The sequence below is a fragment of the Corapipo altera genome, unplaced genomic scaffold (genome assembly GCF_003945725.1).
Source record: "Corapipo altera isolate COAL_440 unplaced genomic scaffold, ASM394572v1 200, whole genome shotgun sequence".
NCBI classification, from domain to species: Eukaryota; Metazoa; Chordata; class Aves; order Passeriformes; family Pipridae; genus Corapipo; species Corapipo altera.
The window spans coordinates 131,690-157,730 of record NW_020884992.1 but is presented as its reverse complement, the minus strand read 5'-3'; the positions used below and the strand labels follow the sequence as shown (position 1 = coordinate 157,730).

Sequence of the window (26,041 nt, the reverse complement as noted above, 5' to 3'; positions counted from 1 at the left end):
GCTGCAGTTGATTATTTCATGTTTGCTTTTCACACAACGCAGTTCCCTAACTCTTGTATAATGCCATGTCAATTATAACTAGTCTCTTTCCTTCTGTTTCTTTTCTACTTTGCTAAATTTCATATTTTTGACCTACACTGAAACATGCAAGGGTACATGCATGCATTTTGAGTTTGTTTTTTCCCCCCTTTTAAATCACCTGAAATGCAGACTCTAAGGAGTAACTGCTTTGACGCGTGGTGTTTTGTAAAGTGACTGGTTCCCAGCTTGTCACACCCCTCAGACAGTGTGTCTAGGACCAACTTTCAGAAGCCACAAATGGAAAAGAATAAATTAGTAGCGTGTATTTATTTGAGTTCGGTTACAATACACAGAACAAGGAGGACGCTGAACTTATTACTGAGATATTTTTTGCAGCTGCAGATAACATGAGTGACAGTGCACAGAGCAGCAGAGGAAAGAAGTTGTTTGCATAAATACAGACACTGGAGTACAGGGATTTCACAGTTTTCACAGCAGTATGTTACAACTTTACAGTTTAAATTACTACACCAGCGCTTGAGTAACATTGGTTATACATCAGCAGTGGTCCCAATATTCAGGTACAATCAGACCAAGGATGAGAATACAGTTAAAAAAAAAAAAAGCCTAAGTCATGGCTTATGGGAATGCTGGGCACATTCCCCTTCATATTAGCAGAGTAATGTTCCATAAGAGTGTGCCCATGAGCCAAACTTTCTCCCCAAAAACCCTTAATCTCTTCTGGAAACAAAATGAAATGAGAGAGTAGAAAAACTAAAACGGTGAGAGACAGTATTAAATACAGCAAGTAACAGAGGGAATAGCACAAGTTTTGGTTTTATTAGAGTAAGTTTCTATTCTTATAAAACAGTCGCTTTGCACAGTTTGACCAGGCAGCTCGACGCCTCTGTCCCAACGGACTTTACGCAACACAGTCCCACCGTGGCTGTACCCTGGACAGGCTTCTGTCCTCGTGCAGTGACATTCCAGGGCAACACCAGTTTCTCACATGGTCATGTGCTCTGGCAGGACATAGGATATGTCATCCCACGGGTGACGGTACAGACCCTGCTTCAATCTCTTCTGGTCCAGGTAGTGTCCTGAAATGACAATAATTTCTGTTACAGAATTCCCATCCCTCCTCCTCCTTGTCTTTGCCTTGGAACAACTTGGGAGTTCTGGAGTACACCAAGTCCCCCCAAGGTTCAGGTTTGTCTGGTGTTCCTGGGGCAGGGCAGCCCCAGGAGATGGGAAGGGGTGGGGACGTGGCAAACTCACCAATGAATCCCATACTCCTGCCCAGTACAAAGATGCCATTGAGAGCTCCTATTTCAATATATTCATCTGCTTCTTCTCTGCAAAAGGAAGAAAATTAAATAGCTCCTGGTAGTGATCTATTTAAGGAATCAATGTCAGATAGGCTGAGAACCTGCTCTAGTGCCAGAAGCCACAAGAATTCATGTGACAGCTTTCTGCCCCCAAGGCTAGGCTATGCTTCCTTCCCAGTGTCCTGAAATCCTGCCCCCCAGGAGCTGGCAGGGCAGCTCTCATCACTTTATAGGACCTTGACCCAAGTACAGCCCCCTCCCTACTCACCGTGTGAAAGAGCCACAATTCCTGAGTACATCAACAAAGGCCGCTCCAATAATGCCATCTACATTCAGGATAAGGTTTGGTTTCTGCAGGAAATGAAAACACCCCAATGAAGATGTTAACAGTGCAAATGGTGTTCACCTGGCACCTTCCACACCAAGGGTGACTTCACAGTTGTCTGTAATTGGGGACACACCAGCCCAGCGATGGAGAGGCAGCTCAGCAGCCTCAGCAAGAGCCACAGGCTCTGAAATGGGAATGCTGGAAAACCAGCCTCAAAGAAGGGGCCTGTTGGATCAAGCCACAGAGATTCTCTGCCGTGGCCCAACACGCATGTCAATGGCCTTGGATTTACATTCAGCAGTGCCAGTGTGGACAGTGGCCACAGAGATGATGGTTTGGCTTGTTCAGCATTTTCCTGGTATCCAAATGCCTTAAAGCCTTTCCAAACTGCAGTGGTAAATGGCCTCAACTCTACCACAGAAACACAACCCCCAGGAACAACTTCTGAAGCATTGCACTTAAAATACATTGTGAACCTCAGACACTTTCCCTCCCAAGAGAACCAGTCCTCAGAGCAGTTCAGTGCTGGCGTCTTTCACCTTGGAAGTTGTGATTTTCTCTACTTCAAGTGCGTAGTCCAGCAGTGGAGTGGCCGGGAAGTGCTGCTTCACATAGTCCTTGAGAATCTGAACTCTCATGTCAGGGTTGTTTATCTGCAGGTTCAGAGCATGTTACAGTCACTGACGTTGCCTCTTACACAGGTACCTGACATCAGGTTTACTTATTGTAGGGTTGGGACAACTCAGTCAATAGCTGCCTCAAACTTGCCAACTTGCTTTCCTTTGTTTTTGCTCTTCCTCACCTTCAGTAAAAATCCCTCCTGTTTGTCCTAACACAGTTTTCTTACCGATTTGACTCTGTGTCCAATGCCCATGATCAGCTTCCCTTCCTTCTTCATCTTATTCACAAACTCCATGGGGATAATCCCGCTGTCAAAGGCTTTGCTGAACATTTTGGCTGCAGCATCCAGTGCTCCCCCAAAACGGTCACCCTGGGTGTAGGACACAAAGGGAATTGCAGCAAAGGACTCCACAGTTCAGGTACAAAACAAACACAAGATTATCTCCCCCATCCACCCTGCTGGTCTCTGTGACACCCATGACATTAAAGTTGGGCGGGCACATGAGAGAAAACATCTGTTTTTAACTCAGACAAGTGCCAATATGGAGTCAACATGTCTCTGCTACAGATGTGGGGGAAAATGCAAACCCAAAGTCTGTTTTAGTCACATTTTTACTTGTCAGTCTGGGAAGAAATCAGGCAACCGAACAAAGGCAACACTGACAGCAATTTGGCTGCTACAAAATACTTTTAGACTCAGATGAGACAAACTAGTTCTGGCTTACTGGAAAAATGGACACAATTTGAAACAGAGAGCACTGGACTATTAGAGTTGAAATTCAAGGTGTGAATGAATAGACATCACCAGCCCATGGCCCTGCAGCCAGTCCAAATCTTAAATTAATAGTAATGGAACCAGGAAAAGTAATTAATAACAAAAGCTAAATCTCCTGGATCTCAGGTACTCACAATAGTGAGAAGGCCTGAAGTGAGGCTCGAGACGAGATCTTTGCCAGCCCTGGCACAGACAATGGTGTTGTGAGCCCCAGACACGGCTGGCCCATGGTCTGCTGTCACCATCAGGCACATCTCGATGAACTGGCAGGCGTACCTGGGCAACCTGGGCACAGACACCGGGTCAGTGAGGGGATAAAACACAACTGAAAATGCTTGTCAAGTCTCCAGTCTCTCCACAGCTGAGGTGACACAATAAACAAGTAGTCAGAGAGTGTGAATCAGGCCTAGAACAAAGAAGTATCCTCAATGCACCACAAAACTTGTGGAAAACTCCATCCTAAGACTAAAACATATTGTATGTAGCCTGAAATGCTAACATGGTCTAAAGGAGGGATTACAGAGATGGCATTCCAGTGAATCTACCTTCACAAAGGAATCCTGGAGTTACTTTTTTGCTCAGAACTCCACTAATAAACAAGGAAAACTCCAAACCGAAGAATTTGTGATCTTTCACAAGAGCTGCCTCACCTCCTCTGAAACCAGAGCAGGCCCAGAACCCCTCCAATTCCCATCTCCTCTTTGAAGACCTCGGTGATGGGCATCCCAGCATAGATCAGCTCCTGCCCTCGCTCGTCACAGATGCTGGTCATGAAGGAAGCTGGTTTGCGAATCAGTCCCAGCTCCTGGAATTGCAGCGTAAAGATGGGATGTTAAACACCCACATGGGCAGCAAGGGCAGTACTGGGCAGAGCAGGCAAACAGCAACGCCTGAGGCTTGCCCTCAGAGCAGCTTCCACAGCTCAGAACCAGCGCAGCCAGGGAGCTCACAAGTAACACTATAAAGCACAAGGTGTAACCCCAACATGGCATTCAGAAACCCAGCAAATGCCTTGTCTGGTTCCAAGGAACCCAAGAGCTCACCCTTGCCCAGGAGTAATCCATTGGTACAGTTGGAGGAGGCACTTCCTCAGCTGGTTCGATCACTTTTCTGGCCACAAGATCCTGGTACACAGACCTAGGGAGAGAATCCTTTTAAGGGATCCAAGTGAGGTGGTCCTAACCCAGACCTTAAAACCCCACAATGAGTAACAGTTGCTTTCCTTAAGCAGGAATATATTCTCCATGAGGCCAGAATCAGTGCCTTGACTGCTTTTGTCTCTGCTGAAGGTGCTCTGTGAGTGTGACTTACTGAATGAGCTCTCCCAGCTCATCGAAACTCCGGGGAACAAACACCCCAGCTTCCTTCAAGGCCTTGTTCTTTGCCACAGCAGTTTCAGAAGCCTGGTTGGCACAAGCTCCTGCATGGCCAAATTGCACCTACAAATAGGAGAAGGGAGAACAGTAAGGACTACAGGCTCCCATTCCCACTCCAGAAGCAGGTGGCTATTGGAATTTGTTACATTCCCTGGGAACTTTGGGCTCCCTTCACAAGTAAGCAGAATCCCCTGGAAATCTCCTGTGACACACCATAGAAGCACAAAAAGCTTTTATCATTTGTATTTATGAACTTCTGCACATTAAAGTTGCCACTGGCAATTCTGGAAGGTTTAGGCACAGTGAGAGAATTGGGTTTCTCTTCCTGTTGTGGATTTATCCTTATTCTGTGTAGTTTTCCCCTTTTTTGCACGTACCTCTGAGGAGAACATGGTGGCACAGGTACCAATACACCAGCACACCATTGGCTTGGTGATCCGGCCTTCTTTAATGCCCCTGCAGATCTTGTACTCCTCTGTGCCTCCGATCTGCAGGGAGAGAGATATGGTTCCAAACTGCACTTTTGTGGAAACCAGCTCCCAGAGGCATTGCTGGGATTGCATACACAGAGGCATTGCTGGGACTTTCCCTCCTTTTTCACCAAGTAACAGCTGAAGTCTCAGAACAAAGTTTCCTGAATTTTGGGGGTTTTTTGAAGTAGTGAAGACTAAACTTGCCTGTGGAATGCATGCAATTTTTTTTGATAAAAGCAGCAAGAAATAAAAATTGGAATATTCAAGAACAGTGTAAGTAGCTGCTATTTAGCAGGTCAGATGCTCCCAAAACAAAATCACACACGGGTATTTCTCAGGTAGGAGTGAAGTGGTCTCACTCACCTCCCCCAGTACTACAATCATCTTCACTCCTGGAGTATCCTGATAACGCAAGACATGATCCATAAAAGTTGAGCCAGGATATCTGTGTGCAATACAGGGAAAAACAGTAGAAATTGATTTCACAAACTTTTCTGAAAGAAAAAAAAAAAAAATCAACAGCCAACCTGCCCCTTCTTCCTCCAAATTACCAATTCTGTTGACTGACTTGAAAACCAGAGTCTGCTGAAGATGCCGACTCGTACCTGTCTCCTCCGATGGCCACCCCCTCATAGACCCCGTCGGTGGTTCGGGAGATGATGTTGTTGAGCTCATTGGACATTCCTCCAGACCGGGACACGTAGGCCACGCTGCCAGGGCGGTACAGCTTTGATGCCAGGATGTTATCCAGCATGCCTCCTGTGTTGCCTATTTTAAAGCAACCGGGTTTGATCCCACCAACCTGCAAGAAAGATGTAAAGTCCTTTAAGACACCACGAAACAGAGGAATGTTTCTGTAAGGCAGCCTTGTCAGCATTTGTGCAGACAAGGGAGGATGGCAAGGACCTTAAAATGAGAGACTAACACACACCTCATGTGACTAAAAACAAAGCAAATTGTAGGACACACTTCATCCACTGGAGAAAGCTGATCTGATGGTTAAGAAAGACAGGGGAAGGCAGCCATCAGTACTTACAGTTGCAGGCCCAATGATGGTGACTCCTTTTTTATCAGCTGCCTTGATCAGTTTGCGTGTCAGGGCCTCTGGAATGCCCTCGGCAATAATGGCAATGGTGCGGATCTGCAGCAAGAGAAAGAAAACCATTGGTACCCACAGAAGTTGCCCCTTGTCAGGCCCCTGGGAGGTCACTCCATGCACTCTCATCCAGGAAGGCCCAGTGCACAGATCTGTCATCATCTTTCCAGCAGTCTCAATGCTCTGGTCAGGGAATTTTCTCCGCCTTGCACATCAGAGCAGCACTGTATTTTAATCAGCCTGAAGTAGTTACTTCTAACCAAGAGGTACCGAGTTCCTCTTACACTAATTGCAAGCCCAGCATCAGGATTGTGATGGAACCCCAGCACCTTCCCTTACAGTCTGTAAGGGCTTAGAATTGGGGTGTTTATCTGCCAAGCTGGAAGATCAAGACAATTCACTAATGCCATCACAGTTTAAGAAACACTGGCACCCTGCTGAAAGGGTCTTCTCTTGGGCTTCTTCTGGACCCCACGCTCACCTGGGGATAATTCATGGTTTCCACAGTGCTGTCATAGGCAGAGCGCAGAGACGCAAAGTTGATGAGAACATCCACCTCTGGATGCTTCTTCATGGCATCTGACATATTCTTGTAGACTGGGATCAGGATTTCTTTGTGGCCCCAGTAGAACTTCTGCCTGTGGTCACCTCTGTGGAGGAGAAGATGGAAAAACCCTGACCTTTAGGCTGCTGGAAAGGCAAAGAGACACAGTGCATGCAGACAGAGGAGTTTACAAACCCCGTGCTCAGCCCTCGAGACTGACTGAGACATTCACGAGCACGTGAGCATGTGTGGGGAGGGACCATATGACAGCAGAAGGTTCTTCAGAGTATAGGACAGAGCAGCGTATGGAAGGAGACGGGCTAATGGGGACAGAGGCATCCAGCAAGATGAATAAGCTCTCCCACAGTGAAGTTACCAGAGCCTTAACTCTACTCCAAGCTGGAAGACAGAATGAGGCACAGAAAGAGTAATGAATGAGAGGTGTGCAAAGCTGTGTCACTGGGCTGGAGCAAACACCAGGCTGGGGGAACAGGAAATCAGCATCTGTGGGGAACAGCCAGGACAGCAACGGGAGGGCCAGTTTCCCAATCCTGCTACAGTGAGCCACTGCCCACCCCACAGGCACTGGAAGGGAAGCACCTGGGAAGGTTTCACTGTAGGTATTTTGTACACAGCAGATGCTCCAACCAGGACTGCAGTAACTCTGACTGTGCAGTCATTTAAGAGTGTAGAGATACTGGCTGTGTTCCCATACTGGTACATTTATGACAGAACATTCCAGGTTTTGCCAGCCTGGCTTCCACCAAAAGGTCAAGCAGAATCATATAATTACAGGTAGCCTTAAAATTTAATCCCTATTGCTTTTTCTTCCGTAATCAACTGCAGCTCTGCCAGGGGCTGCCACTCACCCATGGCTGTGCCTGCACTCAGCACCCCGAGGTTTGCACTTGCTGAGAAGTTATTACAGAGCTGCAATTACCATCAGAGTTGCAGAGTAACAGTGCAAGGTCTTAATTGTCAAGAGGAGAAATTCTCTGCAGGATAGAGGTTGATTAGACATCAGCTCTCCAGGATGTCTGTAAATACCACAGGAATGAACCAAGGCTCCTGCCTGGCTCTGTGCTCCCACCTCACTGTACTGGAAGTGACAGCCACTGCTTCCCTTCTCCCTACCTGTCTTGTTCCACAGCGAGACCCCCCACACTCGGGGGGTACAATGAAACAGCTCACACACAACCATGCTCTGGAAGTTTCCTCCTGAGGCTGATTTGAAACACTCAACAGTCCCTCACATCCCCATAGGGATGAGTACAACAGGGTGAACACCACAAGGGAACTCTCTATCCCACTGAAGGATCCATGGGCTTTCCTGCCTGCTAAGGAACCACTGCTGCTATTGGAAAGAGCATGAACAAGATTTTAGTTTTTTTTTAAAATTTTGTTTGGCTACATGCCAGCCAGACTGCTTTAGCAGAGCTACTACGATTCTGGCTAATATTTGGAGGGGAAATTCCTGCTGCTGCAGGCCCAAGTCAAGGTGTCTCAGACAAGCACATGTCAAAGAACAGATGTGGGGAAGGAGCCTTACACAGCCTGCCTGCCTCTGCTGAGCCTGGGGCTGTACAGAAAGCCCAGGTAGTCACACCTGCCTTACTCACTGAGTGAAGAACACAACTTGGACGCCTTTTGACAGGCACATGAAGTGAAACTTCAGTTCTGTGGTGAACATTCAGCTGTTTCAACAGCACAGCCCAAAATCAGTGGTTGAGGGAAACTGAGCAGCCTGCAAAGCCAAGCTGGGGGTGGAAGGGAGTGGAGGAGAAGGTGTTTCAGCAGCGATGGAGTCCAGGGCAGAGCTCCACTAAAGAACCACAGAGACTGGGAGAGAAGGAAGCTCACAGAAGAGTTGGAGGGAAGCAGTCAAAAGTGATGCAGTCACAGGCTACTTACGTGAACGGATAAACCATGGCAGCCACTGATGGCTCATCCCGAGAGCAAACATAATCAAAGTCCAGCATTCCTTGGACAGCCCGGGTCTGCATCCCCCACACGATCGCTTTGGTGTGGCGGCTGAACAGCGTCGTGGCTTTACCTGCTCAGAGAGGGCAAAGAAACAAACCATGTTCAAACTGTACATCCGAGCAAGACCCGAACTGCAGCTTTGCCAAATGGCTGCTGAAAGGCTCCTGAGTGAGCACATTCCCCTCCCTCCAAACTGAACCGAGACGTGAACTGCAGGATGGAGTAGCCACACTGTCCAAATTAAGGAAGAAACTGTAAACGAAGCACAGCAACCCCTTCCCTGGATTCTGAACACAACAGCCAGGTTTTGGGGTTCACTAAATAGGCAAGTGAATTGCAGGGTGGAGCTGGCATAGGAGAGGAGAGAAGTGAAAACTGCCTCTTCCTCTCATGGGCCATTCATCTTCCTCCCAGTTTTCTTCTGCAAAGCTGAAGAGAACTTTGAATTTTATTTATTTATTTGCATGTGGCCCACAGGAGGTTTGTCAGGGCACCATAAAAGAACAATAGGAAATAAAAAGAAAAGCAGGAAATGGAGGGAACAAAAAGTAAAGGAGCTCAACGCACTCAGCTTTTCTTTTCAGTATTTTTTTTTTTAATGACCAGAATCCAATACAAACTTGACGGCTCCAAGAACTTACATATAGCACAAAACTTGGCTTCAGTGGACAGAGTCACAGGAAAGGCAACAGTTCAGCCAGTGAGGATGGACTGTTGCCTAAAGTCTATTTACACCACTTGTCACAGCACAATGTTGGGTCCCTCCCTTTGACTCCAAGCAGAATTCATTTTAAAACTTGTAAAAACTCAGAGCTGGTCCACCTGCTGATGCCAACTCAAGCTATTGCTGAGTTCCTTCTGGCTTTGAATCAAAGGTAAACAGTCTTAGGGATTAAACAGGACACTGGTTTCCACAAGGAATCAATCCCTGCTCTCCAGACCTACACACTCACAGTTCAGATTCAACTGCAACTTGACTTGTTATTAGAGATTTGCTTACCATGAAAATTCTGTTTATCTTGTAGGTGCCTGTAAGGAGGCAGCATGAGTGTTCCCAGGAATAGTAAAATGCAGGCCCAGAGAGGTGATGCTGTTTGTCTGAGATCACACAAGCAGTAATCTGAGAATTCCCCTTCTACTGTCCCTCTTCATGACAAGGGAGGTAACTTGAAGCTCTACTTTGCCCCTGATTCAGCAGGTTATTCTCACCCAGCACAGAGCTCAAGAGAATCTCAAAGTTACTTTCCAAGCCTGATAAGCAGGGCCCCTGCACTACTTTGCTTCCCTTTGAAACAAGATGCCAGTTACTGGGCACAGTTAGTGACTCCTCCTTTTGGAAATCAAGGTAACAGAGCTTTTCACAATGTGTCTGGGGCTGTTCTTCTCTGTAATGGTTGTGGGGAGGGAAGAAAAACTGAAGTTTGAGACCAGTCTCTCTCTCTCCCCCGGAAATGAAGTGTTTGTGCAAAGGCATATGTGATCTACACTTGAAAAACCAGATGAGAAGGTCACATGGTGACAGCTAAATATGCTGGGCAGGCGGGAAGACCAGACAACACGGCAAACTTTTGGAGAGAAAAGACAGCCACAAAACTAAGAACTAAAAGTCAGCTGCCAGCAAGGCCAGGCACATTCAGCTGGTCACACGGGTCCTACCTGAGCCAGGTGTCGAGGCTGGGACTGAATCTGTTAAAGAGAGAATCACTCAGGCAACAGTGTGACGGAGCTGGCTGCTGCCAGCCCAAGGGCTGGGCACACGGGCAGGTGCTGAGCTGCCCTCCTCCCCACAGCACTCAGGGCTTTTGGGTTTTGCTTTTGTTAAAAAACAAGTGACAGCTAAAACCACCTAACTACACTCAAGACAAAGATAAGCAGGTACCACGAAATTGCTTCCCTTTATGTCCAGACAAAAAAAAAAAAAAAAGCATTTGTCTTGTGCCCATCCTGCCTTTGGGAGCAGCAGAGCACTGCCAGGGCTGGACTTACCAAGAGGTGCTGTTGGTTTTGCCTTCTTGGCTGGAGCAATACCATCTGTTTTGGACTCGGAGAAGGAGGCGGTTCTGCTCGGTGCAGGAGTCTGAAAGATTCAGAAACCACGTCAGTGAGGGACAGCACCAGGAACACCTGGAGCACAGAGGAGGAAACAGCCACTTTGGCCATGCTGGTCTGCTACAAAGAAAACCAAAGAAAATTGATTTTAAGATAAGGCTGTTTCAGTCAGGCAAGGGAAAACTCCTTAATGACCCAGTAGGTACAAGAGTCACATTTTGGATTTGAGAGGTCACATTTTCTGCCACGAGCGAGGTGGGCATTGGGGTGGCCCTTCCTCAAACCGTGCGGGCAGAGCCACGTTTGCTTTTCTAAAGCTTCCTACAAATACAATGGTGGCTAAGACCCATTTCCAGGCTGTCCCCTTTCACGGCACAGGGGGAACTCACCGAGGGGCTGCCGCTGGCGTTGAGGAGGAAGTTGGCGGTGTGGGCAGCGGTGGGCGGCTGGTTGGGGATCGGGCGGTGGCCCAGGGCCATGCCCACGATCGCAGTCATGTGAGTCTCTGTGCCAAAGACATGGATGGGGATCCCAGTGGTCTTCCCTGTGGAGACATACAGCAGTAGTCAGCCTTGGTGGGGGGGAAAAGGAACAAGGTGAGCTTCTGCCAAAGAGAAATATTTAACCTTGAGAAGGCTCAGCAGAAAGCAGGTGGAAGAAATAAGATGCAAGAACAAAACTTAAGGAAAAGCTTGGTCCTTACCAACTTCTCCCATGACACGTAACCCTTCCTGGTAGTTCGGGCCTCCTCTTCGTACAAAGATCTTCACCTCATGCTCCTTCAGAGGGCCCTGGTAATCCTTAATCGCTCTCACAATTCCCTAGAAGAAATACACAGGACAGGTGACCTGGGCAGCCTGACCTTTACCCTGTCCCATCATCTCAGGAAGTCCTGGAAGAGTTGGACTATCAGCCTCAGCCCAACAGGGAACTGGGAAGAAAGGCCTGGGGCTGACAACTGGGTGTTTGCTGGTGCTTCTGACTGGTCACTTACTTTAAAGGTGGCTGCTACATTGGTGAAGTTTGCAATGCTGCCTCCAATGATCAGGATCTTCCCTGAGGGAAGAAAAACGTGTAAATAGAACTGTTTTAAGAGCAGCATACTCCAAGATCATGAAGCAATTTAGGACAAAGTGAAACAAAGCTGCAGTGCAGACTAGCTAGTCGTTCATAGTTGTGTTTAATAGAGCCTGGAAGATAAGAGCTTTGTAACAAGCAAGAACGTTTGATAAGAATCTTTCAGGCTCCACAGAAAACCACAAGTCCTGCCTCTGAAGGAAGAGCTGACAAAAATCCATTCCTGCTTCCCTCTGAAGGCAGCAGTACATTGAGAGCTCTGCCAGGGAGGGCTAAGCAGAGTAACAGCCCCCATTTGCTCAGGTTTTTCCTGAACTTCATATGAACTTCCTGCAGCTTCATAGCTTTGGAATTGCAGCATCTCCCTCACCTTCTGGGTGCTTCTCTCGGGTCATGAGGGAGAGGATGGTCTTGGCGTAGTCGTAGGTCTGCTGCTCACTGGGGGCTCCCGAGTATTCCCCATAGTTTGCCAGTTCATTCACACCCCCCAGGTCACAAATGGTGTCACTATAAGAGTTATTTAAGAGGTTAGTTATAATTTGAATCACTATAAAGGTCTTAAAGTATTCCAAAGCCCTGGGAAAGTGGCACTCAGAACAGAGGGACTGTGCTGCCTGCTGAAAACAAAGCTGCTCTTCCCTTGGTGCCAGTCTTAGTCTTGTCATACTCCCTAGATATGATGGGAACTCAGTGACCACTACAGCAACAATACTGACCCCAACACCCTCCAGTCAGCTCGATTCTTTCCAAGTCAAAAAGAAACTATCTCAACCTCCCAGAATTAAATTCCCTGGGGAACACTATGTTCCATTGGTGAGAAATCTGCACAGCACCTTCATTCTAAAGGGATCCCGAATGTCAGTATGAGAAAAACAGCTTTAGAACAGTCTGCTTGCCACAGGCTGCAGAATTATGTTCTTCCAGCACTGTAAATTCACCCCCTTCTCTGGAAACCTTGTTCCTGTTACCTGTACACCACTGAGGCACCACCACCAGCCACCATGGTCCAGATCCTGCCTTTGGGGTTCAGGATCGTAAGCTTCAGGCTGGCCCCACTCTTGGCATCCAGGTCAGCAATGTAGGCTTCCTGCAGGGAGAGCAGCACAACCTCAGCTTCCTCCTGCATCTGCCTTTTCCATCCCGAGGGTCAGTGCTGGGTGTCAGCTACAGCTGAGGGACAGCAGAGCTACAGACACCGTGTTTGTAAGGGACAGAGGCCCAGTGCCATCTCTCCATCCAGTCACAAAATCTGAACAGAACTGAAGAGTCTGTTCTGACCTTGTCTGAGACTGAGGCCAGACAAAATCTAAAAATCATCACATCCATGGTGAACACTCTGGCTGTGCTGCAGCCAGGAATGTAATCACTGAGAGCTGCCATTTGGCTCACCATGGGGCTCCTGCAGCCCAGCGTGCCAGGCTGCTGAGCAGCACTTCATTGGAGTTCATTAACATTCCCAGTAAAGACTGTGCCATAACAACCTTCCCAGGCACTCGCAGAGGGATGATTCAGAGACAAAACCTGAACTAATCCTTTTAAGAGCAAATTGAGTTGAGTGTTGGCATCCAGCAAGCTACATGGAGAGGAACAGCTAAATGGATTTCCTGGCCATGGTACAAAAACCTTCCAACTGAAGCATAATTATAATTATTGAAATGAAAAAATCAGGACAGAAATCCTTTTGGAGAGAGCAGAACAGTCACCTGAAATAAGTAACAGAATAACTAAGGAGAAAGCTCTATTTCTAATAGCTTCTGAAGCTGCTGGGAGCTCTCTGGAGCAGTGCTTGTGCATCCAGCAGCACAGACCCAGGGAATTCGGAGAGGAAGCAGATGCTGCTGGCTTTACAAAGGGCTGCCTGCAGGTCTCATCTTGTCCTCACTTCTTGGGAAAACAGGTGCATTAACATCTTCTGACTTGAAAGCCTGAGAGATGGTAATTATTTTCTCTGAATTCACACTTGGGATGCAGCATTTGCACACAGCTGCTGCTCTGCTCTCAGAACTGCCACTGACACACTGAGGGAACAACAGCTCCCACGAGGCTGCCAGTAACCACTGCTTCACAAAAAAGTGATGCTGAGGGGAGCAACACAGGTGGGAACTACAGAAGCAAACTCTGTACAGGTACAGAGCTCTGGCACACAGCTGAGGGAAGTTAAATATCAGTCTCCATTTAAAGAAGTCAGTTCTGAATTAAAGAACTGAAAGAACATCCAAGGAGAGCTGGGAAGTGCTTGCAGTTCAGAACGTGATTATGAGCAGTCCCAGGACTACAGCTACCTGTACACAGGTTAGCATGGGCAGCACTGCAAACACAGCAAAACCACTAGAAGCTGGGCATATAAGCATTGAGGAATTGCAGGCCACAGGGAAGGGCTGTCACTTGCCTCGGGATAAGCTTCCCTGCCAAAGGGAGGGGGGAACTCCACATCCCCCCACTTCACTTTGCAGATGTAGTCAGCCGTCGCGTCAATCTTCGCAGCCAGATCAAGGATGTAAACACCATCTTTAGTCACTACTGCAGTGAAAAACATCACAATTAACTCTGGTGGTTTGTACAAGGACAGGTAACAGGTTTACTTCAACATCTGATACCACAGAGATCATTGCTAAAGCTGGGTCACTGCTGCTCCCCCCAGCACTGGGTGGCATTTACCAGCCCCAGCAAGTTCCCTGAGGAATTAACCAGTGACTGTGGCCATGGCCCAGGCTCTGCCTCAGGGGATGTTTTGTTCTAACAGAGCAACTTTTACATTCTTCAGTTCTGCCTTAAGATCCCTTTCAATGGAATTTTTCATTCGCTCATTTTAAGTCACTCAACAAGCAGCTCCAAGACACATCACAGCCACCTCTGTGCTTCTGCACATGGCACCTCGTGCTGTTGTGAACTACAGAACCCAGAGAAGGATCAAGAACACATTCCAGTAGTTCAGAACAGGAAGTTCTGTTCCCAAAAATATCCATTACCTAATGGATTGATCTCGAGGTATGTGAAATACAGATCTTCATAAAGGTTGAACAGGCCACAGATGAAGCTGGCCAAGATGCTGTAAAAAAAAAAAAAAAAAAAGGTGACACAAGTTAATGAAAGTAGCCAAACCTAAGCACAGCCTGCTCTGTTCATTGGTATTTGTGGCAAATTTACTCAGCATCAATTTCTTTCATTCTCATTCATCTTCTCTGGAAGGAGCCTGGGTGATGACTCAAGGGAAGGAAGACCTTGATGACTCATCCTAATTACCCTCCACCAAACTCTGGGAGGACACAGTTGCTCACAACTGTCAGAGCTGTGCAGTCTGATTTATCTCCCCAGGAGACAGACGCACTTGGTTGTCTTCTTGCTGACACCCATCTTTGTCAGATCTGAGCTTCCTCATCTGTGATGGGGAGGAGGCTGCAGTGAACTGATGGAGTGACAGGCTCCTTCAGCGCTGCACGATGCCAGCAGGGATTACGTTGTGTTTGGAAAAATCACATTAAGATAATGACGTATGGGCAGCTAATTGAGGGAGATGCAGAAGCCTTGAGATCTACAGAGACGCTGCAGGAATAACTTTGGAGACTGGGCCAGAGGAAGGGACAGGGCAGTTCTGACTTAGCAGTCAGATCTACATCTTATCACTATTTCCACTAAACAAAAGAAACTTCTAAGCTGGCACAAAGGATCAGAATTCAGTACATGTCTCGAGTCTCAGAGGTCGAGACCTGAGCAGGCTGAGAAGTGCTGCTGCCAAGTGAAGGCTCAGCACTAAACCTTATTTTGAGTTTCACAGGCGGCTCAGATAAGGTCAGAGAACTTGGATTCAGGATACATGGCATATTCTGGAGAGCAGCAAGAAGGGCAGAAGCGTGAAGTTCGAGGTGAGCAGAACTGAGGGATGTGACACTGAGATAAAGGAGAGCAGCTGCTGCATGGCTGGTCCTGCCCAGAACTGGTAGCTGTACTTACTCCTTCTTGTCTGCTGGTGCGTGCTGCAGGAGGTGCTTCTTCACATCTGATTCACTGAGCTTCTCATCCACTGCCACGAGCAGCTTCTGAGCTTTGGCATCCACATCTCCCACATCCACACCCCCTTCGTGGTGGAAGAGCACATAGTCTCCCTCACGGGCAGCGTATATGCACACATAGAACTCTTCCTCCTGCGCCACAGAGCAGGCACAAAAATTAGCCACTGACACCCAGAGAAGACCCTGAAGAGGATCTTGTGCCAATGCCAGGGATGGGGCACCCAGGGCCACCGTCGAGCTTCCCCAGGAGCAGCAGTGCTGGAGTGGTCCCAACACTGCCTGGGGTCATGCAGGCTGTGCACTAACCCTGTGAGCTCAATAGCACACCCCCAAACTTCTGCCTTCTCCACTGTACCAATCCAGCTAAGGGTGCAAGTCCAAAGAGATTTAAAAGCCCTTTTTAACGCTTTATTTGGGGTACTAACCTGTTTGTGAGGGACGAAGGGTTCGATCAGAAAATTCTTTAGGATTCCCCTCGCATTAGCAATCTGGGGGCAGAAAACAAGACAAACACCCATAACCACTTGTCCAGTCTCCACATTTGTGACAGCGCAAGGCAAGCTTTGAGAATTAATCAGCACTGCTCCAAGATTGCTCTTATCCAAGCACCTCTCCACCAGGCCTCCTGGAGAACCACTCCTCCCTCTCCAGCACAACATCCAGCACTGTCACCAAGGATATCTGGTTACAGGAGTCAGTCACTTTCCCCATTCCTGACAGGACAGAGGGGTATCACAATTACACTGGGACAGCTGCTCTCATCTCCTGTTCCAGGGACAGCACCATCACAGAGCCCTGCTCAGCACAGGGTGAGTACTTGAGCTGCTCTGGGAGCATTGGAAAAAATCAGAAGTGAGGGAATTCCTGAATGGCAGGAGCAGAGGCCTCAGAGCAGTCCTCGCCCTGAAGTGGTGTCAGGGAGCATGGAAAAGCAAGACAACCCTTTAACCTCTTCCTACAGGGGCACACAACTAGAGTAAGGTCCAGGAATTGCCCTGTGTAGGCACTTTCCTGCTATTCAAACCCTAGCCTGGCTCAAGGGATGCTCCCACACGTGGGGGATACTCCCTGCTCCTGAGGACACCAGTGGTCCCAAGCCCGTGGCCCAATCCTTGCTTTAGATGTGGTTGTTGTATTGTGCTAAAGGAGTGATTTCCACACCCATCGTTTTCCTGATGGGCAGCACACAAGATCCAGTTCCTGCTGTTTCCCAATTCTCCAGGCAGCTGCACCGGCTCAGAGCTGGAGCCAGCAGCAAATCAATCCCAGCAGGGCCAAAGGCATCAATTCCTTAAGGCAGCAGAACTCCATCAGCTCCCGACACACGGCAGCAGGGATGGCAGGCACTTCGTTATCATTAGCATTGCAGTGCCATTCCCAGGAAAATAAATATATTAGGGCAGCACTGAGTTAAAACAAGGACCTGAAGTAACACTCAGTCATCAGCCAAAACACACGAGCTGGCTGCAGTAGGTGATGCTTTTATGACAGCCTTTACACTGTCTTGGGTGTTACGGGGAAGCAGCAGAGCCAGCTCGACACAGCATCCAGCTACCAGCAGCTCACTCCCTGGGGAAGGGAATTTCAAAGTGGTGCTAATTCCTGCTGAGTTCCCACCGGCCCTGCACAGACAGCAGAGTCACAGGGAGCACCGGGCTCTGCACCCTGTCACGGTGTGTCAGTTCTCAGGGCTCATTTACCAGCAGCAAGTTCACACGTGGGACAGTTTCTCGCTTGCTTTTTCAGCCACCATCACACGTGTTTGAAACCTCCAGAAGCAAGAGAAACACCCACACGCCAGCAGGGCCAGGAGAGACAGGAAAAAGCAGCCTTGTCCTTGCTGCTGAGGTGACACTCACCGTGGTTTCCTGGCCCAGGCGCTGCTTGAGCCAAGCCTTCACCTGATCCAGAGTGAGGTTAATCCCAACCAGTCCAAGCTTCCCACGTCTCTTGATGAGCTGATCCGGCTTCACCACTAAACGCTACAAGGTTGGGCAAGAGATTCAAAGGAAGAAGCATTAGAAACTGACTTTGGTCAAGCAGTTCTCTGCAGATAGTAAAGTAAAAACCTAAATCAGCTCTGTACAGCACAGATCTCTGCAGAATGTCTTTAATCTTGGCAAATCCAGCTCCTCATACAACATGCTTGCAAGGTTTTTTTACATTATACTTCAAGAAAAGCTGCTTTGTTTCTACTCAGCCGTGAGCAGACATCAGAGACTGAGGTGACAGTTTGTTCTGGGTTTTTTTGATGAAAAAAAATGTGAGTGTCATGGCAGGCACAGTCAGTTGCTCACAAAAAAAACCCCAAACCAACAACTCCTGCTGTCACTACACATTGCTTATGAGACTGGCCAGGGCCAGGGGTCATGCATATTTTAGTCAACTGACAGTAGTTTTCTGTAAGATACCCATGGAAGGCTGCTCCTGGGTTACACACTTATCTCTAGCTTGCAAATACCTGATTAAAAACAAAGCAGAACTGGGTGCCATTCTCCTGTACTGCTGATGTGTCCTGGAACTTCAGCAGCAGGAGTAGAGTCAGAACACACTGTGTTGAGGTACAGGACACTGAGCATGGTCTTGCTGCTGGACCCTGCAGCCCTTTCTAGCCTTACAGAACCTGCCTTAAGACTCCAGAGCATCCTTGCTCCCTTCTGGCTTCCTGCAAGGCTTTTAGAAGCAGTGCTGATCTCTTCCTGCAGTTCACTCAGGCACTTGAGCATAGAACATTTAATTAGTGCAGAGCTTCCATCAGTCAGTCAGTCAAGGACTGTGAGACATTCATGTTCTCCAGCCAACGACTTAATATAATTAACCACTGGGAAGAAGCCAGTTTGGACAGCTAATAAAAAGAGCTCTGGATATATTTACTCTACAGAAAGTGCGTGGCTATGACACACAGAGATATAAAAGACCTTGCACTGAAAAAGAAGGGAAAAAAAAAAGTTTTCCTTGACATTTTGCCTGGATACAGCAAAACTGAGCAGTGTCCTAACTGGACACTGGATAAAGCCAGCCATGGAGAGAGCACTCCCTAATTTCAGACAGCAAGGCTTTGAGAACAGGGACTGACATCTCTGCCTGAATCAGCCTCCTCTACCTCCTGTGCAGTTATGAGTGGCTTGTTCGCAGCTCTCTCTGCTCCTGTGTTTCAGTCCTTCAAGGAATTGCATAATCAGCCCCCCACGAGGTGATACTGAGCCTTGAAGCAAGGTTTGTTTCTTCACCAGGGTTGGGAGTGACCGTGGCAGAGCAGCAGAAGTGACTGGTCCTTCGGGAAGGATCTGGAGCAGGGCTCAGGCACTCCAGGAAGGCAGGTCCTGCTGTCCTTACCTCGCTCAGGAGCCAGGGGTGGTCCTGGGTGAGCCGTGCCCAGTCCGTGGCCGGGGTGACCCGGGCATACTTGAAGCGGTTCTGGATGGCAGAGGACGTGCAGATGTACTTGTACAAGAACTCCTTCCCCGTCTGCTCGGAGATGGCTTTGGCTGACATGGCTACCTAAGTCTGGATGGGGAAAAACACAAAAATCCATCAGGAAAAACATCAAAAATCCATCCCTGTTGTGGCTGGGGATCACCCAGCTCAACACAAACCCAGAGCTGGGCTCTGTCTCCCCATTAAACATAACATCAAAAAACTCACCTGACAAGCAAGAACTATTCATGTTGCTTAAAACTTCTACCCCATTTCCCTGCCCTGAACACTGTTTTGGTCCAGCCTTGCCTGCAGGGAAAGGCAGAATCCCAGGAGCCTTTCCCAGCCCCTCTGCTTGGAGCATCCAGGGGGTGCCCAGTTCTGGCAGCTGCTCTCAAACCTCGCAGCACCCCAGGTTTGCTCCTGGGGGGTCTGTGTAACACATCTAACACTTCTTCTGGTGCTGCTCCAGGGAGGGAACCCCTCCCTCCCACCCACTTCCCTACAGCCTCCCACGTTCCCAGAGTGAGCCTGACTGCAGGTACATCAGCAACCTCCATCCCTTTCCTAAAGGGAAAGGAAAACACTGCCAGGATTACCAAAACCAGAACATGTTTACATCATTGTTTTTTCTTGTTTCTGAACCAGATGTCTTGGAAGAAGCTCCACACCCGACAGAATAAGATGCTCAAGACAACGAAGATTAAGGTTAGACAGGTTGAGGGTGTTTTTTTGTTTGTTTGGGTTTCTTTTAAGAAAAAATTCCTAATTCCATGGAATTAGGATGGGGGATGGCTTTATTCTCTTTTTGAGTCTTTCAAACTGATGTAAGTAAATGACTTCTGACCTCAAGGCTGTAACTTTTCTTTCAAATAGGCAGCAACAAAGTCATAGATGTCAAAGATGCATTTCTTTTTAGCTGCCATAAACATTTATTTTAAAGAATATTTCATTCCAGTGACCCTGTCTGCATCTGTCACACATCAGAACTGAGTCCTGTGATCAGCCAGTGGGTTTGGTAGTCTGAGGGGTCAGACTGCTGACAGGGAGGCTTGAGCAGTGGCTCCTGCTGCATTCTGAGTGACTGGGGTCATGTTCCTGTTCCCCAAGCACAGCCAATGTGGAAGGAAACAAAAGCACACTTGGGATGGATTCTGGGAGAGCTGCAAAGCAGAAAGGAGGAGCTCAGATTCCATCTGAGCACCTGGACAGTGAAGTACTGGAATGGCTCAGTAAGACTCACTACCTGTCCTCACAAAACAGAGACCCACAGAGGCAAACAGTTTAAAAATTCCAGTTATTTCTTGTGCTGCCCTCTGGGAAACAATCATTAGTAATCAGCTGGGTTACTCACCCAGGGAATAATTAGCCATCATTAGAAATAAAGAACTTTTCCCTAGAGCAGGAAGGAGGAGGTTTGGTCCATCCCAACATTAGTAGGAGGGAGGCTGCATTCCCTGAGCCTCCAGAACAAACCAGATTGGACTAAGTGCTGTTACTGAAAGCTGATAACTAAGCTTAAGGACCAGCAGTCAGATCTGCCACTGACATCTTTTCAAATGCAGCTCCAGGGTTAAAAATCACAAAGGCGAAGCTACTGAAGGGGCAAAAGACTAAAGACCAGCAGGGCTGCTCTCAGGGAGCTATGATGTAAACCCCTAAATAGTTGCAGCACAGCTTCCAATTTAATCCTGTTTCAAAACAGCATCGGGCAATGTTTCTGGGGCAAGAAACACTTGCCCCTAACACTGCCTGCTGAAAACAGCCCTGTTGTTTCATTAGTCCAGTGCCAAAGCGTGGCCCCAGGAGAGGGGAGTTCTTGTGAGCAGCCAGAGGAAACCAACCACCAAACCAACATCCCAGCCCTGTCCTGCAGGCACACACAGACACACTCAGCTCCCACAGACCCCACACCGCTGCCCTGCCTCACAGCTGCACACTCCCCCTGTACCAGAGTGCTGAAAACTTTCCATTAGGATTTTTGCTTTAAAACAGAGGTATTTCTGAGAGCAAACCCTGCTCCCATGGTGCCTGCAGCCATTTGTTCTGCCTGGGAGGAAGCAGGAATACTCCTGATTCATACCCCTTCAAAATCCATCAACTCCACAATCTGCTCAGGGCCAGTCCCAGTCCCAGAGAAACAGCATCACATTTCACTGCAGCACCAGCAAATGGGTAAAAGAAAGTAGCAAAAACATTTCTTTAAAAAACCCCAAGTATTTTGCCATTTCTCCAGGGTAGTCACAGAGCCCCTGAACAGCACTGCAGAACTTCAGTCCACGTTTACAAATCAAACCACTCAAGTTGAGGCCAGTTATGTCAATGAATCACCTGCAATTGCAAGAAACTGGACCCAGGATACCCCTCAGGTCTTATCAAGAACAGTCCTATAAAAACCATCAGTGGGAAAAAGTGACAGAAATGGGATTCCTTAAACCCGAGGGACACAAAGCATGGGGCACTCCCAGGAGAGCGGCCCTGTGGAGCTGCTCCTCTCAGAACCATTCCTGGTCATCACCTCATTTTTGCAGTAACACTACCGGGGCAAAGAAAGGAAATTAGAGGATTATTACAATAGCAGTAGATGAAAAATAACAACATCCTCATGTCATGGCAACAGAACAGCAGGAATGAGGCTGTTGTGCCCGAGGTTCAGATTTCCTAAACACTGGCAAGTCTTTAATCACGCCCCTCACTCCGTTTTTCCGCTGCTCCAACCCCGCCTTTCTGTTGGGACACACAGCACAAAACAATTGCTTCAGTCTGCTGAACTGTTAAGCTAAGAGATCAGCAGGAAAAAAATACATAGGGCATCAGCAATTCCTGGCTGTGTGTGCTCATGCAGGTCCCTTGACAACCAGGGAGATCTGATCAGAGCACCTCCATTAACTTCCTGCATCTGTTCTGCAAACACCAAGCAGGGGCACGGACTCAAGTCATCACAACACAGTCTCTGCAGTTTCCCAGGAATGGGGCAGGTTCAGACTCTCATCTGCCAGGGATAATCTTGTTTTCAGTCATGCTTAGCACCTGCAGGGCCAACCAGTGCTGGAGAGAACAATGGCTGCACCTCTGAAGAAACAGAGGAAAGAAAAGTCCCTCTCTCTGTCCCAAACACAAGCTGTGGGGTAACAACGTTCTCTTTCACTGCTTCACACCCAGACACTGCTCTGTTCATCATTCATTAGCCAAGACTGACCTGCAATTTTCTCACCACTTCAGGTCCCAGACCTTGCACCCACCACACACAAGGGCAGATTCATGCCAGCAGCACAAAAAGCCTTTTCCGACCTGCTCCCACTGTGCAACCTCCACCGCACGAGGTTTTGGATAGGGGCAGATGGAATTCAGTTTCTAACTTGTGCTGCCTCTCCAGCTGCCTGTGATGATTCCCTGGACACTGTACCTGCATTATCACAGCCCTTCAGAGCCAGTTGCAAGTCGCCTTGCCTTTCCCTTGAAGGGTCTATGATGGAAGCACAGCTGATTGCTGGCCAATTCTGCCGAGCAAAGGATGATCTACTGCCACTATAAAGCGTTTCCCACAGCATATGCCATGAAGTTTTCAGTTAAAATGTGACAGATCATCTGATCACAGAATAGTTGAGATTAGAGGGGACTCAGGAGGATACCCAGCACAACCTCAGGCTCAAAGCAGGGTCAGCTCTGGGGCCAGCCCAGGTCACCGGGCCCATTCCTGTTTTTGAAGCAGAGCTCTCTCCAATGGATGTCACACACTTTGTCTTGGTTTGACAAGTGCAAGTGGTTTGACTGCTTTAAGAATAAGTTCTTTCTGGAAGTGCCACAGATTTGTGTTCATTTATTGATGCTCCAACACAAACAGCTTCCCTGCAACACCTCAGAGACCTCTCATCATCCATACCCACCAATTCAAGAAGTGCTGGATTCCAGCCTTTACTGGTGAGTCCAGAGCAAGTAAGAGACATGGATTAGAGCACATTTTCTGGAGCTCAGCAGCACTTATTCCCTCAAAACATTACCTGTCAAATATGCTAAGAGGTTTATATTTGGGAAATGTTCCCCAAATGTACTGACAGAGAAAAACAGCGGGATGGTAAGTGGCAGGTAAGGATCCTAGAGCTGGATGTTGTGTTTGCTGTGACACAACTGATACACCTGCCCCAATACCAGCTGAAGGGAACTTGCAGCAGATCCAAAGGAAACACAAATGGAGAAACAGGGAGGCATTCCTGACACAGAATCCAGGTAAAGTCTCCCTGACTCCCAAGAGATCAACGATGTGGCATTAACAACAGTCTGCTCTGCAAGGGGAGAAAAAGGCATTAAAGACACTGATTTGGTTGGTTTTTCTGCAAACCCTTTCTGGTTGCAGAGGTGTAGCTCCACTTCACCAGTCTGTGTTCAGACAGAACATGGTGCTCGGGTATGGAATTCTCTTAGATCTGGATCAGTACCATGCTCCAATCCCACCTGAACAGTGCTTCTGCCAGGAGGAAAGGACTCCCTCCCCAGTGAAGATTTCTCGCCCGCTCTCCCAAGAATTATGTCAACAAACTCATATGGCAAAGCAGCCTTCCCACTCCATCCCGGGTCACTTATTAACGCAGTTCAAGCTCAGCCAGTATTTTCAGCCCACGGCAGCACGAAGAGTTACATCAGCTCCCACCTGGCAGTGCCCATGTTTCAGCAGAGCACAGCGAGGGCCAGCACCGGGTCATGGTCCCACAGCTGCAGTTGGGAAATGCTGTGTGGGGTGATGCAAGTAGGTGCTGCTTGCCCAGCTCTGGGGGAGGCTCCCTGAACATGTGGAACCCCTGGGAGCAACAAGGCAGCCAGGGAGGGGAAGGGACCAGGGACCGGGTTACGTGTGGCCAACAGAGAGCAGTGGATGGGCTCCACACACCTGGTGAGTGCCCAGTGCCACAAGTGGGGAATTTGGGACCCTGTCATTAAAGGCCATCTTATTCTGCAGCCTTAGGAAGGTCCTTAACATGTTCATTCCTTAGATCCTTCCCATGTTGCTTGCACAGTGGAGGCAGTGGTGAGTTCCCTGGCAGAATTCCCAACTGTGGCTGTTGGGAATCACTTCAGGCAGCACTGGAACAGTGGGAAAAGCCCTGCTACCTGGAGAGTGCTGCAGAGCCTCACATGCAGGAAACTCAACAGGGTTTAGATCACAGCACTGGGCAGCAGAGCTGATGCTCTGAGCTCCAAACCCAACTAGGGATAAGAACAAGTACAGACACCTACAAACAGGATATTCAGGATGCACCTCAGCCTTCAGCTTTTAGATGTTGCTGCAGAAAACAAACAGTTCAACAGAGGGATGGGAGAGTCTGTACAGCAGGATGAGAATTTCGAAAGCAGCAAGACAAACAGGAGGTGTTTGCAGGCAGCAAACAGGAGAGCTGGAACACAGCCACCTGTCCCGGGAAGGGAGCGACACGCGCTGTGCACCCTCCTGCTCGTACGGGAACAGCGAGATCCCGACACGAGGTTGCTCCTCCAGGATGACCACGAAGGGATTTTCCTTCTGGCAGTGGGTGCAGGTGCTTCGGCCAAGGCCCTCCTGGACCTGGCTGGGAAGGGAACAGACGCCCAAAGCCGGAGCGCGGAGCTGCCGCGGGCACAGCCCAGAGCAACTTCCCAGCCCCTCGCTGATGCCTGCGCTGTGCCCCCGCACATCGCCCGCGCCCCAGCGCGCCCCGGTCACGGGCACCGCTCCGGGGACACCCCGGCAAGGTCAGGGCGGCCGTGCCGGCGGGAGCGCGGGGCTCCGCTCCGGCCGCACCCCGCTCGCGGCCGCGCACCCGCCGCTTGAGCGAGACCACGGCGCTCCCGGGGCCCGCCCGCCCTCCAGCGAGCCGGTGGGGCCGGGGCCGGCCGGAACCACGGCGGCTCCCGACCCGCAGCCCCTTCCACTGCCGCCCCAGGGAGCGGCCCCGCGAGGCCCCGCCATGTGCCGGGCAGAGCAGCAGCCGCTCGCCGAGGCGAGTGGACCCCCCTCCGCAGCGGCGGAGGGGCCCGACCCCCCCCGCACTCACCCGGGCGCCGCTCGGCTGCGTTACCCCGCTCCGCTCCCGCCCGGCCGCGCTCCCGCCGCCGCCGCCGCCGCCTTTTGTTCGCCGAGCGCGGCCCCCTCGGCCCATCGGGTCACGGCACCCGCCGCCGCCCATTGGCCGCCGCGGCCGCCACGTGCACGTTGCCTGAGCGCCGGCCGCGCGCCCATTGGCCGCCGCCAGTGGGGCGCGGCCGCGAGGCCTTGTGGGAGTTGTAGTCCCGCCCACCCTCTGCCCCGCCCCCGGCGGCGCTCGCGGCCGTGACCCCCCGCCGCTAACGTCACCGGGGGCCCAGATGACGTCACCGGCACCGGGAGCGGGGCTCGTTCCCCGGCGCCGGGACGGGCCGAGGAGCCTCCCGCGGGCTGTGCTGCAACTGGGCGAGCGGGCGGTGCCCGCGGGGGAGTGGCGGAGCCGGTTCTCCGGTCCCAGCGCGGGCGGCACCGCTGCTGGGAGCGCAATCCCTGGGGAAGCGGCCAACGGGAGGCTCACGGAGCTTCCCGAGGCACCGGGAACGCTGGGGGCAAGGCCGTCCTGCCTCCTCGTTGCGCCATTTCTTCACCAGCCTCTCACGGAGGCCGTCACGGCTCTGCTGCTTCCCAGAAACAACCCATCCCACGTTCACTTTTTCCCTGGTATTTCCAGCCTGTGACTAACGCGCTCATCAGCAGCGCTGAGGGGGGCACCCGGCGCGGTCTCTGCCCCGGCGGCCGGGGCTGCTGTGCCCCCGTGACGGTGTCACCAGACCGGGCACAGCCCCGCGACAGCCTCGCCGACACGATGCTCCTGCCCACCCCGCTGGGCACAGCGTGTCACGCCCGGCGCTGCCAGTGGGGAAAGTATCCCTGGAAAAGTGTTCCCGAACGCTTCAACTGCCTGAAATTTCCTGCGCGGCTCCCCGG

At 49.8% G+C, this 26,041-nt stretch overlaps 1 protein-coding gene across 3 annotated transcripts; it reads right to left on the bottom strand.

Annotated features, from left to right (window-relative positions):
* Nucleotides 1-325: 325 nt before the first annotated feature.
* Nucleotides 326-25,200, bottom strand: ACLY (ATP citrate lyase). Of its 3 annotated transcripts, none has more exons than XM_027666416.1 (28): nt 25,125-25,200; nt 19,018-19,188; nt 17,541-17,663; nt 16,107-16,169; nt 15,623-15,813; nt 14,641-14,720; nt 14,061-14,188; nt 12,640-12,758; nt 12,042-12,178; nt 11,589-11,650; nt 11,298-11,415; nt 10,984-11,138; nt 10,532-10,622; nt 8,474-8,615; nt 6,500-6,668; nt 5,959-6,063; nt 5,528-5,724; nt 5,286-5,367; nt 4,827-4,937; nt 4,385-4,512; nt 4,117-4,210; nt 3,724-3,878; nt 3,208-3,358; nt 2,525-2,668; nt 2,217-2,330; nt 1,618-1,700; nt 1,300-1,376; nt 326-1,121 (listed from the first exon to the last, which is right to left on the bottom strand). In XM_027666416.1, the coding sequence occupies exons 2-28, from the start codon at nt 19,174-19,176 to the stop codon at nt 1,027-1,029; spliced, it is 3,273 nt and encodes a 1,090-aa protein (XP_027522217.1). In that variant the 5' UTR covers nt 19,177-19,188; nt 25,125-25,200; the 3' UTR covers nt 326-1,026. The 3 variants fall into 3 exon arrangements, with proteins under 3 accessions (XP_027522217.1, XP_027522216.1, XP_027522215.1); XM_027666414.1 differs by having other exon boundaries at nt 822-1,121; nt 14,061-14,191; XM_027666415.1 differs by lacking the exon at nt 25,125-25,200 and having other exon boundaries at nt 14,061-14,191; nt 19,018-19,176.
* Nucleotides 25,201-26,041: the final 841 nt, after the last annotated feature.